General features: G+C 38.4%; 2 protein-coding genes across 7 annotated transcripts in view; one reads left to right on the top strand and one right to left on the bottom strand.

The window, feature by feature from the left end:
• The window catches only part of SMC4 (structural maintenance of chromosomes 4), a 254,015-nt gene extending 245,299 nt beyond the window's left edge, over nt 1-8,716 (bottom strand). For 2 of the 4 annotated variants that reach the window (XM_030216026.1, XM_030216029.1), the window contains exons 1-5: nt 8,583-8,714; nt 7,437-7,579; nt 6,350-6,528; nt 5,248-5,439; nt 3,564-3,740 (exon numbers count right to left, since the gene is read on the bottom strand). In XM_030216026.1, the coding sequence (XP_030071886.1) occupies nt 3,564-3,740; nt 5,248-5,439; nt 6,350-6,528; nt 7,437-7,566 (678 nt within the window). In that variant the 5' untranslated portion in view covers nt 7,567-7,579; nt 8,583-8,714. Of the gene's footprint in view, nt 1-3,563; nt 3,741-5,247; nt 5,440-6,349; nt 6,529-7,436; nt 7,580-7,828; nt 7,888-8,582 lie in introns of all 4 variants that reach the window. The other 2 variants (XM_030216027.1, XM_030216028.1) reach the window with 2 other exon arrangements.
• Nucleotides 8,717-9,265: 549 nt separating this feature from the next.
• Nucleotides 9,266-17,799, top strand: part of IFT80 (intraflagellar transport 80) — a 176,815-nt gene continuing 168,281 nt past the window's right edge. For 2 of the 3 annotated variants that reach the window (XM_030215943.1, XM_030215942.1), the window contains exon 1: nt 9,266-9,351. The gene's annotated coding sequence lies outside the window, so the exon portion shown is untranslated. The remainder of the gene's footprint in view (nt 9,352-17,799) is intronic. The other variant, XM_030215945.1, reaches the window with a different exon arrangement.

Here is a 17,799-nt window from a genome sequence, read left to right as displayed (position 1 = left end):
GGGGGGGGGGGGGGGGGGGGGAAGGCAAAAAAAAAAGGTGCCGGTACGCTGTACCGTTGCGTACCGGCACAAAAAAAGCACTGCTTCTATCCTCACATCTTTTACCAAATTTTATACAATCAGTTACACATTGTCCACACTGATGCATATATATCCTGAGTCTAACTCGAAGATATTAATAATGCCTCCTAAAGGTTGTACAAAAAATGTCGAAGAGCAACAAAGGGGAAACCCTGAAGCACACCCACACAATACTTACCAAAGAACTTTCCCTTGCCCTTCTTACAGCACTCTCTCTGCAGAGTTTTAAGAGAGACAGACTTTCAAACTGCTATCTTGATGCAGCTGCAAATTGGTTATCCTTCCACACACAACCCACAAAAAAATCAGAAGCCATCTATTTCACTGGAAGAGAAACCTGCCCTTATTCATATCATACGACTCCAATTCTGACCGAACACATTTGGAGTTCAGTTCAAAAATTACCTCAACTTTCAGACCCCATCTCAGAAATGTTTTTTCCATTATTTTGATTTAGCTCACACTTCTCAATAGTAGGCAATGTGAGATACATATTCAGGCACAGGAAAAAAAATCTGCTCAGTTCTACCTTTCTTCAGGCCAAAGAATCTATGCATACAGTCACAACCTTGTTTTTAACTACATCGACTACTGCAACTTCTTTCTCAGCCTAATAAACTGCTAACAACCTCAGCTACTCTAAGAGTATGAAGATCCTTCACGGCACAGAAGTTTGATCATGTCACTCCAGTGAGCTGTAGTGACTATTTCTCTCGTTTAGATCAAAATTCAAGACTCATGTTGGTCTTCTATGTCTTGAACCTTGACCTTCCAAAGTATTTCTTAAACCTACTGATCTTACAGTCCCGTCTGCTCGCTTAGATCCTTAAGCAACCTCTTCTTGCCCCTTCTTCCCACAAGAATCACTTGATCATTATGAACTCCCATTCCTTGAGCTAAGGCCCGAGAGTTTTTAATACCAAATTCAAATCTGGATTTAGATTTGGCTATTATTAAAGGTCTATAGTTGCGGATGAACGATGGGTCACTCTGGTAATGTCATAGAAGCTACTTACGCTATAATGTTACTAAATTTGTTTCTCATTATGAATAGTGAACTCCCACCCCTCCCTATGTGTGTTTTTGTCCTATGTCCCTGTACTGTCATGCTTCCTGCTTTTGTCTAGCCAACCTGTCTGATTGTCTATTTGACGATTACCCTCCTGGGTGCCTCATTCTGTGAGCCAGCAATGTTCATGACGGACCAGAGATATATCAAATTAATAAAACTAAAAACATGTAGCTATCCTTTATTAAAAGTTTCTATTATTTTCAAAGGCTAGACTGGTATCTACCTACTACTCTTCCTGGTTGTTTTGTCTACATCTGATAGAACATGTATGAAAGAGACCTGGGGGAAAAAGTGTATTGCTTCATAGATTACCAAATACATACTGTCCCATATCATACCTCCTGATCAACTGTATTAAAACACAAAACCTAGCAACAGAAGTTAGTATGACAACTTATAGGGAAAAAGAAAAAAAAAAACCAAACACCTTTATACAATTAACTTTCCACCTGAGATTCCTCTACTATCTATAACAAGGTTCCTCTATCTGTGACTATCTGGCATTCTGAGTCATATTATCTAAGTACCACTATAGCAGGATTGATAAATAAAATTTACAAGTTAATATTGTCAGTAAAAAATTGACGGTTTTTTTTAAAGGATATATTTAATTTTTGTTATTTTGTGCATGGCTGGACTTATTCAACACCTCTATGTATCAAAGCAGTGAAGTCACACAGATCCAGTTCATAGTTAATAGGACAGTTGAACACTATACCATAAATTGCAAATTTTGCTATCATATAAAAATCATTACTTCCATTATGTTTCTTTTTCTTGAATTATATCCTGATATAACACTTAGCTCTACTTCAGGATGATTTCCTGTTATTCATCAAGGTACTATTAATGATTTGAGTACCTTATTAAAATGAGGCAAATCTGCAATGCTACAAACCAAATTCCAGACCAGTCCAAAAAAAAAAAAAACTGAAATCCAGCAGGAGTTTTAAAACAAACCAAGACTTGTCCAACCTATTCTACTGCCAACCAAACTGTAAGGAGGATCTTGGATATTAGTGTAGTCTGCTGTGCAAACTATTTCCTGCCTCACCAGAGAAATTTATCCATTTCCAAGCTGAAAATTTATGCCTAACATTACCGCTCAACAATTAGCATCTACATTTCTCTACGTATCTGGTGTTCAAGCATCCTTTTCAACTCTGAACAGTTTAAGAGAAGCTGCAATAGATCATGGGAGTTTAGAGCAATAAGCTGGCATGCCCATGCTTAACAAATTTTAAGACAAGCAATAAAATGAGGATGTGTCCATTAAAAATAATCTAAATACTTGACACAACTCAGTAGGAAAAGATTTCTCTGGTATATAGTTCAGTTCATGGTAACTCTCCCTCAAGTTGCTAAACAAAGCTGCTTAGTACAATGTTCTAGGATTGTATATCTCCATTGGACTATTAAACAAAAATAACAGCTTTGCTTTATTCAAAAAGCTTTAATAGAGTACCTTGGAAAAATTACACCACCTATCTACAAGTTATCTAAGAAATACACATTGCAGAATTATTTTCTAATTAATAGAAGATAACACACATTTTAAAAATTCTTTTTAATCACATACCTTACTAAAGAAAAGAATGCTTCACCTAATCTGTACATTATACAGCACAGCATTATAATAGAAATGCTATCAGGTATGATTTATACTAAACTCCTGATAGAGGTACATTTTTATAAATACAGTATACTTCAGAATACTGCAAAAAAACACTAAACTTTTCTCCAGAAAAACACACCACACCAACAGAATGTTATATTGGCATCAGCCTAAATACATTGGCTTCGTTATAATTCAGCAGTTTGTAGTTTCGTACCAAATAGGAAACAAACACACAAAAAAAGACCTTGAAAGGCAGAGGGTGCATATGTACATGGGGTGGTTTAAATATGATCCTGTTAATAAAGTGTTACATTTTATCCTTCATAATGAACGATGCATAAAATCTCATTTTAGTAATCTTAAAAAGAAACCGTACATAATTACATTGGTTTAAAACAAAACAAAAAAAAAAGCTGCTGAATTCTTGCCACGCTTAAGCAGCACAACAACATTGGGGTTTAATATTTACTTTACTACACCAATATTTACGTGCTGCTAATGCGGAACAAGTATGACATTCTCTTATCCTAATAAATAAAAATGGATCCAGCAAAAAAAAGATCCATAAAAATTATCCTTAAATGTGATACAAAAAGTCCTAGTAAGAGATTCACAGTTTCTTTTCCTTAAAGTTCCAAAGCAGCAAATAATGATTAGCATTTTTGTTACAGCATGCAAACCATGATGTGCTGCTATAGTATTTTAAGGTCCTTTGTCACAGGATATTACCTAAGTTATAGTATCTTAGTATGTAAGAAGTTGCATGAATTAGATGTCTGTCTAAACACTTACTTGTAAGATTAGAAATCTGTTATGGTCTAAATCAATTCCATGGCTACGCAACAGGATTCCAACATCTTTAAATGTTGCTTTCTTTCCACTGATATGATAAGAAGAAGAATTATCTTTATTGGCTGTTCTGGATACATAGAATGTGCTATTAGGAATAACTTCATAATCATCACCTTCCTGTTTTGGAGAACAGAACAAAAAGTCCCAACTTAGTATACTTTAAATTTTGATTTTAAAGAACAGTTTTAATATGCATTCTTAGAATAGATTTTATAATATGGAGCCTAATTCCCAGTTCTTATAGTGTTTTCATCTACAGTTTAGAATTATTGCAAACTACCGAGGCCTAGAAAGTTTGTCTTCAAAGTTTAGAAATAAAGACCATATAAATATGTTATCCGAGGAAATGTCCTTTAAGACTTCTAGTCTTAACAATTCCAGTGTTTACTGGGATAGAATTTTAGGACATCAAATAAAAGAAAAATCCAAAGACTAAAAGTTTTAGTACACCTGAGATTTTTTTTTTTTTTTAATAATGTATCCATTATGCCAAATATATACATTTTATCTGAAGTAGCTGAGTCTTGAACAACTAAATATACATTAATTTATAGGCTTTTAAATGAGCTAGTGATATCTTTAACAAAAGTTCTAGGAGTACTGTAAAATGTATACCATTACTTTCGGACATAAGGACTATTTCCACATACTGTTTATTATAATTTTCTTAATAAACCTTAAAATGTTTTAATGCAAACATTTAATAACCACAATAAGTCACAATTGTCATTATCCAGTCATACTAAGAATATCTACACTTTCAATTTCAAACCATATCTATTACAATTCAGCACTATCTAACCAATGCTATAGTCAAGTCACTACATACAAAATGTATTTCTTTAATCAGTTAACTGACATTTTCTTGCTATAAGTACTGTAAAATTTAGTTCTCTTCCTACAGTACTTTAGGGAATGTTTTAGCAAAAATTTTTAGTGATAATCAATTTCACTAAAATAAAAGACAAGTCACTACGGGCGCTGTTTACTAAGGTGCACTAGCCTTTTTAGTATGCACTAAACACACCTATATATTCCTATGGGTGTGTCTAGCGTTGGCGCATGCTACAAATGGTAACGTGCCTATAGCATGGATTAGTAAACAAGGTCCTACATATTTTGGTTGACAGAAATGCATATTTTCATAGGTATATTGTTCTTTTCTGGCAGTTAACATTTAGAAATAAATATAGTTCCTCCTTTTAAAGTAAATCCAGAAGCACTGAAGTGTGCAGACTGCCAAAACTGACTTTCACTGTCAACAATTCAGCAGCAATTTTAATATATCTGAAAAAGCAATTCACTTTAGGCTATTTTGGCAGAATCACACAAAATATTACCACTTCACTTTCAGAAACTAACAAGAAAAAATTTTTCGAGATATAGTGTAAACTCCCACCTATAAAGATACAATTTTAACACATTCTAATTTGCACCTAAAAAAACCCCTATATATATATATATATATATATATATATATATATATATATATATATATATATATATATAAAATCAGTTAAATCATTCCAGTAACCATTTAATCACATAATTAACTTTAACATCTCTTTACAAGAACACTGTAGAAATTGGCATTGACTTGATTTTCTTATATTAAGAACCTTACCTTATCAATTATCTTTTGGAAATGAACCTCTACAGTACAACTCTGAATGTCCTTGTGCTCATCAGAATTATGTATCAGAACTGATAGTTTTTTTGATCTTATTTTTTGGGCCCGGTACCCAAATACAAAAAGCATGGAATCAATTACATTGGATTTTCCACTGCCATTTGGGCCAATAATACATGAAAAACGCTGAGAGGAGAAAAAGTAGAACAAAACTAATATTAAAATTTCACACACTGAACACCTATTACTAATATACTATTGTAGTTGTAAAGAGCTTGCAATACTTTCTTAAAGTCTAAAGGGACTTGTACTAAAGTTCTCTCCCATTTTGGGCCTATGACCAAAACTGCTTACTAGAAAAGGCCCTAAATGATAAAGAAGTTTTTGTTTTTTTTTAGTCAAGCAGGGGAATTAAAAAAAAAAAAAAAGGTTAGGTGCTCATTTTCAAAGCACATTATAAACTTAAACAATACCTAACATGTTTTTCTCCTTTTAAGCCTTGTAGCTTTAAAAAATAATAAGTTCCTAATTAACCACACATGAATGCTATTATGAATCTAACATTTTTTCAGATTGATGTTACCTTGCAATTTAACCCTTTCTCAACTTTAAAAGTCAAATTTAAAAAAAAAAAGCCTTAAAAAAATAAAAGTGCCCTAATGCTTATAAAAAGATGATCTAAACAAAATGGTAGAAAAACATTTCAGTGTCGAACTGCTTCCACTGCACATAAGATGACATTTAGGTATAGACTATCTAAACATTTGCAATGTCAAATTCTCAGTTAATATAAATGTGCCTAATGCTTAAAGAACAAATCATGGGTCATCATTGTGCCTCGTATTGTAAAGGCTGTGCATGAACAGTTTTTTGTCTGTCCATTTTATTATGAATGTTCTTATGTACTTCGCCCAGTTATAGGCGAATTAGAAATTTTTAATTAAAAGCCCACGTAAGCTCCTTTGAGCAGGGACTGTCCTTCTATGTTAAATTGTACAGCGCTGCGTAACCCTAGTAGCGCTTTAGAAATGTCAAGTAGTAGTAGTAAATAGTTTAGCATTACAAATATATATTTAAGAAAATAGAGATAAGATACCTTATGAAAAGGTCCTAGAATCTGCACCCCTGCATAGGATTTGAAGTTCTGGTTTACAATATGAGTTATCATGAGACGAGGAGCTCCAACTTCATTGGTCATTGCTGGAGGTGGAGGAGGAGGGATGCCACTCAAAATCTCTTCTAAACCTCTATTATCAAGTAGTTCACTGGTAGCATCTACAGAATCCCCCCACACACATACACACAACATACCCATTAGTAAAACTGAAGCAGTGCCAAATGATTATAGACAGAGTAAAACAAAAATAAATAAATAAGCTCTCCCAAAAGATTTCAGAACCATATATAGCTCAGTTTCATTCTACCCAAATTACCAAGCTAATATAATTACTATTCCTCTCAAAACTTATTTTTGTACAGCTACCAGGCATTTTATTGTTTCAAAAAATATTTTTGTAAACCATCTGTCAAACAGTATCAATACTTACTTAAAGAAAACAGTATAAAATAGTTTAGAAAATTTCAGAAACTGAGTAGTCAGAAAAGGGTTAAGCAAACTAGGAAGCTTACACGGTTTCCTAAGACAAACTAGACCCAGAGTGTATTAAAGTTTCCCCCTTCACAAAAACAATTTAAATATTCAACTACTTATATGAAAACATTCAAGTTTAAAGTATAACTGTAGCCTTAAAACAAAAACATTTTATTTTGAACAATAAAGTGGCCCCAACCTCGAGTTTCCACAACAGAAAAGACGATTACAAAGGCCAGTAACAATGTAAAATCCAATATTTAAGTAATCAATGGTTACAGAAACCACCCCAAAAACTATCAAGTTATTGACAAATAACAGTAAAACCCCAAAAATGTCAGAAATAAACTACTGTTACCCTGCAGCCTTAAAATACTAACTAGCTAACCTTATCCTTAAAGTACAGTGAGGGAAGACTTTTCCAGCAGTCTTACTGTTACGTCACCTTTATAGCGGATCTTATCAACCAAACAAAAGGCTAGGATAGTATTTATTATAAGGAACAAAAATGATGCTGAACTGTTAAATTTCGTTTTAAATACAACAATTCTGGCAGTAATCCATACAAAAACGCCACCATTTTTTCTCGTACCTTGTGACAGTGCTTCTCCATTCTCATTACTGTTGACGTCTACCTCCATTTCCAACTCCTTGGACTCATCTGGGGGTTTTCTGCCTCGGTCTTTCGCTGCAGTGGACGGCTTGGTCCTCTTGAGCGGCATGATTATTTAAATCCTCCCACACAAGAGAGAAATTTAATGATTAAAATACAGAATCTAGCTAAACTCAGCACAGGTTACTACGCCCGGATGAATTCAGGATATAGCATTTATTATTATTATTTAGTTTTTACAATGAGTACATGATCAAAAGAATAGAACCCAGCATTCCTACAGGAAACTGAAGTCACCAGAATAAAACTCATTTATGCAAAATATAGTTAAGTTTAAAAAGTTTTAATGATTAGGTTGACTAAGAACATACCTATGGAGAGTGCGCAATAACTGGAACCCACCAGCGCTGCACTGCCTGTCATATCCCCCCTGTGTCAAATTAGTGGGCACATGGAACAGATTATAAGGAATAACCAAGAACTTCGAGGTAAATTACTTTAAAATAATATCATCCCAATAGTAACATGCAAATCATTATGACAGAACTATGTACCTGGGAAAAAAATAATTCTAAATCCAACTCACGCTTAAACAAGCCATTATTACTTTGTAAAATACAAACTGGTGGTGGTGATGTCATCTCAGCAAAACCACCAAAGTATCTACAAAATCATTTAAAGTTCAAAATGGGACGAAAAAGTAGAAGCCAAGAAAATTTCATTAAAAAAAAAAAAAACAAGCAAAGTCTAAGAAAAAAAAATACCTATCAACACATATACAAGTCGTATTTTAAAAATTTAGCACTAAGTGTCGGGTTTCCATACAACAGACCGGCTTGACAGTAAAAGATGCTAAATCTAAACAAACTCAGAATGTTGAGAAAAGTACGAAGTTTGCCTTTTAGTAACTCTAGTATCTAAGTTTGCAAACTATAAACACGAAAGCCAACAACCTAACCGATCTTTAGCTTGACCTCTTGACAACTTTAGCGCTAATACCTCCGAAACTTGTTTACAGCCAGCCTCAGTCTGACATTTTACCTGTTCTCTTTATTCTGCCTATTCCCGCTAAAATAAAAAGACAAAAATCACTTCTGAGACACATGACTCCAACACAGACGTTACCTGAGTATCTTAGAATTTTTTTCTCTATTTTTCGAGAGCGTCTATTACCTTCTCTACCTAACTTTAAATGATTAAAATTGAGAATAAAAGAACACAGCAAATCCTCGGCTGCGGCCCCTGCTAGCAGCTCTGCTGCTGTACTCGAAAATGGCGCCCAAAATCCAAACTCGAACCGAAATTCGTTACAAACGCGCGGGGCATTGTGGGAACGGAGTCGGACTCTACGATTTGAAAGAAAGTGTTGGGTTGCTGCCATCTTTTGCTCTGATATCCCTGAGATTGCGCTAATCCAGTTCTACCTTTTTTATTATTATTATTTTACATCCTTACAACAGCGTTATAAAGCTTAGCAGTGTGATGAGTTTGTAAAAAATACAAATAAAATATATTTTACTGATAAACTCCGTGCCTTTTTCTTTTATAGTGAGAACCGGGTTACCCGGTGATGGATAGCGGAACAGGGCGTGGCATTAAACGGAGTGGTTTTAATGATTGGGAAAAGGGCTCACTGTTTGATAAAAACGAAAACATAAGTAGTTATAGTATCAGAAATATGACTTGGACCATATGCAATAACTGTGAAAAATCAGTGTACGAATTTGCTATTCAACATAGCCACCATGATAGGAAGAGAACTTACTCCTCGCGTGACAACAGATAGAGGGAAGTCTCGCGAGAAGTAACTATAGCGACAGCAAGGCACAGCAGCCAAGTTCCTGCCTGGTATCGTTTACTTTTGCAACGAGGAGAAAATAGAGCTTGGGTTGTGGTAAGTATTTTGAATATTACACATGTATGTACGTTAGGAAAGCGGTTGTGTTAATAAAACAGTCTAATCAGTTGTTTTTAATGTTCTGACGCAGAGGAGCTTAGCTATCTGTCAAGCATGCAGCCAGCGATAGTTATGTAGTTCTGGTGACTGCTGAACTTGAAACAATCAAAGATGATTCAAGAATACTTTAGCCTTAATGTTCAAAGACATAGTATTTGATGGTGCCCCCCCCCAAAAAAAAAAATTGTTGCAGGTGGTAATGCTGAAGCTGAATTAGTCCCCATGTCCCGCCACTCTCCATGCCGCCCACCCCCTAGTAATATAAATATGTGAATTATTTCAGTATTCCTTTCGGAATACTATATCTGTCGGTTAACCTCTGTCACGCATCCATTGTTGAAAATCATACAAGAGGACTGTTCTCGTTCTTGCCTTGCATGTCCAGTTTGAAAAGCTAGTAGCTTAAATAGCAGCACAGTTCCTCTAACCTTTCAGAATAGTGTCACGACAGGATTTAGCACAGGCCTTTATCAGTAGTCCAAAGATGTACTCCAAGTGTGGACATCTTGAGAATTAATCAGAAAAGATTAGAAGGATGGTCTGATGTATGACGGTAAAATTTAATGCAAGGTGTAGAAACCCAAAAGAATTGTACTGTATTTGCTAAAGGGTAAGAGGCTGATAAGCTCACACCTGGAGAGGGACCTTGGAATGGTAGTGGTGGAGGATCTTAAGGCAGAGAAACAATGCAACAAGGCAGTAATTGTAGCCAGAAGGATATGGGGCTTGTGCCAAAAAAAAGAGACTCAAAAACCTAGAGAAAAGGAAAGTGAGAAGGGATATGATACATACATTTCAATATTTAAAAACATTCTTATTCTACTGGCAACTCCCATGTTTAACCTCTCTCTTTTGTTGACTGTGCATGGTTATTTGCCGGATGCTATGCCCCTAACATTCCCCCTATGTTATCCCATGTTCCTTCCCCTCCTGTCATAATCCGTAACTGTGCCATCTCTGTCCTGTATTGTTTCCTTATGAATTAATGTAAGCCACATTGCGCCTGCTCTTGTGGGAAAATGTGGGGTACAAATGCACCAAAATAAATAAAAGGTATTAATATGCAAACTATTTTTTTTTCAGAGACAGGGAAGTGGTAGAACTAGGTGATGAGTTCAGGTTACAGGGCAGGAGACTTAAGAGAGTGGTAGATGCCTAGAATGCCCTCTACAGGAGGCTATGATGACAAAAACAGTGACAGAATTCAAGAATATAGTGATCCTTTGTGTTTATTCTACACATTCTTGAATTCTGTCACTGTTTTTGTCATCATAGCCTCCTGTGGAGGGCATTCTGGGCATCTACCACCCTCTTAAGTCTCCTGCCCTAGAGAGAGGGAGACTGACTTAGACTTCTACGGTCTGGATCCTGTAAATGGCAAAAACAGATGAGGATCAAGGCTGAAGTGGGTTTCAATGGTAACTCCAGTAGGTAGGAAGTAGGACCCATGTCTATGCCTTAAAATTAGCAGGGAGAGACAAGGATTAGATATACCAGTGTTTAATCATGATGAAGTGGAAACTGTGCAGAGTGCCATATTCAACTCTGGCCACCTTGTTGGGCAGACTGGATGGACCATACAGGTCTTTATCTGCCGACAATTACTATGTTGTTATCACCAGAGTGCCTTCAATCTAAGTGTGTACTAGAGGCAACGGAGGGTTAAAAGGGCAGTTCTATAAGATAGTTTCTCACATATATGTATCCTTTGCTCATATAAATGTATAGACTATTAGTACTTATGTACATAAGTGTACATTTACTGCAAAAGTGCCATTGGGGCACTTAAATGCTATTCTACAATGGTGCACATAACTTGTATAGTTCAGTAAGACATGGATCAAGCTCCCTGTTACACATGTAACTTGCAGCATGTTCTTCTTGCATTTACTGCCACAATTATGCAGGGTCTATGGCTGGTGTAACTGTGGATGCATAAATGTAAAGTACATCGATGAAAGTTACGCTAGTGGTGAAGCCACAGGGGGCTGGGGCCCCTCCAAATTTGTTGCCCTGTCTGCTGCTTTGGCTGGCAGGGATCCCCAGACCCCACCAGCAGAAGCACTCAACCACCTGTTGTGTTTTATGAAACAGCATGTTTGCGGGACGGGTCTTTCTCACACATATTCGGTTTCATGAAAACTGAATATGTTGTGGGGGTGGCGCAGCAATGGCCACCCAGGGAAAGTGTAAGCTGCTGGTGGGGGTTTGCTGCCGCTGGCAGGGCTTGTAGACTGTCACCAGCTTGGGTATGGGGGTCGCAGGGGGAGGCGAAGAGCTGAGCATGGACAATATTTTGTGCCAACACGTTCGGGTAGATCCAAGAAAGAAAGCCAAAATGTCATTGTCGGGATGATATACGCTAAGTGCAAATTCTATACCTTAGGCCACCAGCATCAAAGCCTGGTGTAAGTGCTCACACTAAATGTTAGCAGTTAGGCACATAACTCCTAGTATTCTATAACTTGCGTGCCTAATTCCATTCCCCTTGCTCGTCCACGCTCCCTTACAAGTTGTACGCAATAGTTTGAGTGCACACCTAGAATAGCAGCTGAGGCCATTTGTGTACACAATTGGTAATTGGTGCCAATTAGCACCAATTAAAATATATTAAAGCCAATAATTGTTAATTGTATTAAAACCAATAATTGGCTGTTAATTTAATAATTGTTGGAATTAATTTGTATGTACAACTGACCTTAGTGTATAAATTATGCGTGCAAATTTACACACAAAGCCTAAATTTGGCCATGCAAGTTTATAGAATTAGGGTTTGTGCTCAGGCCCTCCCAAGATCGAAGGTCTGGTTACATGGCTGGGTTATGCTAGTATTCCATAACGGAATTTGGGTGCCCAGATATAAGAAAAATGGAAAAACAGTGGTCCAAGCTGAAAGTAGCTATAAAAATGCCAGTGGAACTCTATGTAAAGAAAGTTAATAAAAACAAGAGGAAAAGGAAATTAATATGGTTCTCCAAACAGGTGGCTGAAAATCTAAAGGCGAAAGAGACAGCATTCAGGGAATATAGAAAAATGCAAATAGAGAAACGCAGAAAAGAATGCCAGATAAAATTTGAAGTGAAGAAATAGGGCCGGCAAAAGCGCAGGCAGAAGAAAAAATGGCTAGAGATTTTTAAAAAGATGAGTCTTTTTTCAGTTATATTGGAGAAAGGAGAAAGACTAGAAATTAAACTATGAGACTGAAAGATGCTGAGAACCGCTATATGGAAAGTGATGAGGAAAAAGCAGGTATGCTAATCAAATACTTCTGTGTTCACGGAAGAAAATTGTGGAGAAGGACCTCAGTTGGCAAAGATATATATGGGAATAAAATAGATATCGCACCATTCACAGAACAAAGTCTTTACAAACAAATTGAAAAACTAAAAGTGGACAAAGCCATAGAACTGGATGAGATCATCCCAGGATATTGAGGGAGTTGAGAGAGATTCAGGCGCCTCTCAGAGATTTGTTTAATAAATCCTTGGAGGTGGAGGGATTGGAGAAAAGCGAATGTGGTCCATTTTCACAAAAGTGGTAATGGAGATGAAGTTGGAAACTACACGCTGGTAAGCCTCACTTTGATGGATGGAAAACTAATGGAGGCTTTGCTGAAGTAGTGAACTACCTGGAATCCAACGTGTTACGAGATTCGAGGCAACACGGTTTTACCAAGGGAAAATCGTGCTAAATGAATCTGATTGATTTCTTTTACTGGGGGACCAGAGAATTGGATTGAGGACATGTGCTAGATTTCAGTAAAGCCTTTGATATGGTCCTTTTATAGGAGGTTCATCAGTAAACTTAACAGACTGAAGTTAGGGCCCAAAATGGTGAACTGGATTAGAAATTGGTTGACTGACAGACACCAGAGGGTGATGGTAAATGGAATTTGTTCAGAGGAAAGAAAGGTGATTAGTGGAGTGCCTCAGATTGGTACTAGGGCAGATTCTGTTCAGTATATTTGTCAGTGACAATGCTGAAGAGTTAGAAGGAAAAGTGCCTTTTTGCAGATGACATGAAGATTTGCAACAGCGTGGACATCCTGGAGGGAATAGAAAACACAAGAAGAGATCTGCAAACTTTGGAAGAATGATCTAATGTTTGGCAGTTAAAATTTAATGCGAAAAATTGCAGAATGATTCACTTGGGGAGTAAAAATCTCTAAAGGAGCTGTCTGTTCTAGGGGTTGAGAAGCTGATATACATGGACCAGGAGAGGGACCTTGGAGTAAGAGTGTCTTAAGTTCTCAAGGCTGTAAAACAGTGTGACAAGGTAGTGGCTGTAGCCAGAAGGCTGCTGGGTTGCATAGAGAGAGAAATTACCAGCAGAAAAAGGGAAGTGTTTATGCCCTTGTACCAATCATTGGTGAGGCCCCACGTGGAATATTGTGTTCAGCTCTGAAGGCCATATTTTGCTAAGGATGTAAGAAGACTTGAAGCAGTCCAGAGGAACATTATAAAAATGGTATCAGGATTGCTGTTACACTCTGTTACACTCCTCCAGGTGTACACCCTGCTTGCACAGGGTATGGGCATTTAAGGGTGTGGCGGCCATCTTGGATTTGGGCATCTCCAGGATAGGGCAGCCATCTTGGAGATGGGTGTCTTAGGTTGTGGCAGCCATCCTGGAGTTGGGCGGCTTCAGGAAGGAAGCCCATATTTGGGCGTAGGACATCTCCTCTGATGGAGGCAGCCATCTTGGAACAGCTGCACATATTTGAGCCTAATTCCTGCACTATTTAAAGCCCTGCCACCAGTCCATCCATGCTTCGGCTTCTATTGCTGTAGAGGTCACGGTCCTCGTCTGTGTTCTACTGCCGGTTAGCTTATGATCCTGTGTTCCTGTGTTTTGACCCTTGGATTGTTTTCTGACTACTCTGCTGTATTGCTGCCTGCCCAGACTTTGGACTGACTCCTGACTACTCTGCTGTGTTGCTGCCTCCCTGGTTCCTGGACTGTGTCAGCTTTCCCGCCTGTCTGGTTGGTGGCCGTTCACCCCGCTGGTTCCAGAAGTCCTGGTGGCCGCCTGCACCTGGGGGCTCAACTCCCGGGGAACGGCGGTCACTTCCCAGGTGAAGCTAGGGGTTGTCTGGCTGCCTGACCAAGCGCGGTGCTGCTCAATCTTCGCCGTGCTCAGCCGGGGCACAAGGGCTCACTTTCCCAGACGTGACAATTGCGCCAAAAGATACACGAGACTTGAAGACCTGAATATGTATACCCTAGAGGAAAGAAGGAATAGAGGAGATTGATACTGCTCAAGTATGTAAATGTTTGTATCATATCTACAAACAAATCTTTTCCAGAGACAAAGAAGCGGTAAAACTAGAGGACAGTAATTGAGGTTGCAGGATGGTAGACTTAAGAGTAAAATCAGGAATACTTTTTCAAGGCAAGCGTGGTAGATACCTGGAATGTCCTCCCATTGGAGGTGTTGGAGACAAAAACAGTGACGGAATTCAAAACTGTGTGGGATAGACACAAGGGATCCCAAAATAGAAAGTGGATAGTATCAAAACAACTTTACACATCAACAGCTATAAGTTCATTTATTATGGCAGCTCCAGTAGTGGGGAAGTGAGGCCAATGTCGGCCGGACTTTTATGGTCTGTGTCCCATATATGGGAAGACAGCTCGGGATGGGCAGAGAGGGCATCGACGGTAATTCCAGCAATGAGAAGCGAGGCCAATGCCAGACAAACTTCTATGATCTGTATCCTTCATGTGGCAAGACTGATCAGGATGGGCTGGAGTGGATTTTGATGGCAACACCAGTAGTTGGGCAGTGGGGCCAGTGCCGGACAGACATTTACGGTCTGAGCTCTGAAAATAGCAAAGGCGGATCAAGAATGAGTATTTTAAACCACATTCACGTCGCATGCTATGAGTGCAAGTCCTGTATATCTCATTGGGGGAGGAGAAGACATAGTAAAGTGAAACTTAGTAAAATATTGTAATAACATTATTGGATTGTTTCATTAATGAATTGATAATGTGGCTTTTAGGCATACTGGATGGATCATGCAAGTCTTTTTCTGCTGGTAAACTAAGGGGGAAATAGCCCATTCCACAGTCAAACATCAAACACAAAATAAGGGAATAGGTGGAAACGTAGCAGGTCTTATAATATTGTGAGACATATTTTCAAAGCATTTAGACTTACAATGTTCCATAGGTTACTGTGGAACTTTGTAAGTGTAAGTGCTTTGAAAATGCGCCTTCATGTAACTTTGTAAGTCTAAGTGCTTTGAAAGTAAGTACATAAGTAATGCCACACTGGGAAAAGACCAAGGGTCCATCGAGCCCAGCATCCTGCCCACGACAGCGGCCAATCCAGGCCAAGGGCACCTGGCAAGCTTCCCAACGTACAAACATTCTATACATGTTATTCCCGGAATTGTGGATTTTTCCCAAGTCCATTTAGTAGCGGTTTATGGACTTGTTCTTTAGGAAACCGTCTAACCCCTTTTTAAACTTCTCCAAGCTAACCGCCTTCACCACGTTCTCCGGCAACGAATTCCAGAGTTTAATTACGCATTGGGTGAAGAAAAATTTTCTTTGATTTGTTTTAAATTTACTACACTGTAGTTTCATCGCCTTCAAAGTGTTCCGATCCAGCCCTTAAATTCAGCAATTTCCCCTCCATCCATATCCAGCATTTCTCCTCACTCCCCTCCATCCATGTGCATCTACTTTCCTCCCCTCCCCTACATCCATGTCCAGCAATTCTCCTCTCTCCCCTGCCCTCCCCTCCATGTCCAGCAATTTCTCCTCTCTTCCTGGGCCCTGCCCTCCCATCCTTGTCCATCGATGCTCCTCTCTCCCCTTCCCTCCTCCATCCATCCATATCCAGCAATTCTCCTCTCTCCCTGGGCCCTGCCTTCCCCTCCATGTCCAGCAATTTCTCCTCTCTCCGTAGGCCCTGCCTTCCTCTCCATGTCCAGCAATTTCTCCTCTCTCTCTGGGCCCTGCCCTCCCATCCATGTCCATCGATGCTCCTCTTTCCCCTGCCCCCCTCCATCTATCCATATCCAGCAATTCTCCTCCCTCCCCTCCATGTCCAGCAATTGTTCCTCTCTCCCAGCCTTCCTTTCGCTCGTTCGTTCCCTCAGTGCCCCGCCTTCTTCTGACGTCATTTCTTGCGAGGGGGGGGGACACTGAGAGGGAACGAATGAGCGAAGGGAAGGTTAGAGACGTCGGGCAGCGCTTTCACTGACGCTGCGCAGCTGCTGCGACATCGGAGGTAAGTTTAAATACCGGAGCGGAGGAGGCTAAGGTGCGCCATGCGGAGCCCCCTTAAGCGCGAGGCCCTATGCGGTCGCCTCAGCCTAAGACCGGCCCTGAGTATTAGTATTGTTCCCAACTACAGACCAGTGGCCTCAATATCTCTATTTGTCAAAGTTTCAGAGAGGCTAATCACTCATTAGTTAATGGAATATCTTCAGCATCATTCAATTCTACATAAATATCAATCGGGTTTAAGACCCTTGTATAGTACTGAAACCGTTCTTACTATATTAGTTAGTAGCCAATCTTAAATGAGAATTAAGCTTAGGCAACAAAGGGACTCATTTTCAAAGCACTTAATCTTACAAAGTTCCCTATGTTACTATGGAACTTTAAGTCTAAGTGCTTTGAAAATACGCTCCATGTTTCAATTCACCAATTCGACATGTGTAGTGCATTTGATACAGTAGATCATGTCGTCCTTTTAAACATACTTGCCTATTATGGAATCTGTGGAACTGTCTTAAAATGGTTCTCTGGATTTTTAAAATCCTGGTCTTACCAAGTTAGGCAACTGGGTACTATCTTGTCATGGGTTTCTTGTAGTAGAGTGCCACAGGGTTCTCCACAGTCACCTATTTTGTTTAACATTATGATGATCTCTTTAGGCCATTTGCTAGCATCAAATGGATTTTCAGTATTCATATATGCTGATGATGTTACAGTGTATATCCCATTCATCAAAGAATTATATGAGATTGCAAACAAAATCAAAGTAGGTATGAACTTAATGGAATCCTGGGCTCTTAATTTTAAATTGAAACTTAATACTGATAAAACAAAATTTATGATAGTAACTAGCCCTTATCACCCAATAACCATCTCAAATTTTAACATTGATAATGTTACTTATTCTTTGGTTTCAACAATGAAAATCTTGGGGATCTTAATTGATCAGTTTCTTTCTTTTGGTTTCCAAATTTCCAAAGTAGTCTCAAATGTCTTTAATTGATTGTGGAAACTTAAAAGATTAAGACCAATCTTTTCAAGGCCAGTCTTTCGCACTTTAGTTCAGTCATTAGTTTTAACCAAATGTGACTATTGTAGCTCAATTTATGCAGGTATTAAGCGGAGTCTTCTTAAAAAAAAAAACCTACTA

This window comes from Microcaecilia unicolor, chromosome 10 (genome assembly GCF_901765095.1).
Source record: "Microcaecilia unicolor chromosome 10, aMicUni1.1, whole genome shotgun sequence".
NCBI lineage: Eukaryota > Metazoa > Chordata > Amphibia > Gymnophiona > Siphonopidae > Microcaecilia > Microcaecilia unicolor.
This window is presented reverse-complemented; position numbering and strand designations above follow the sequence as displayed.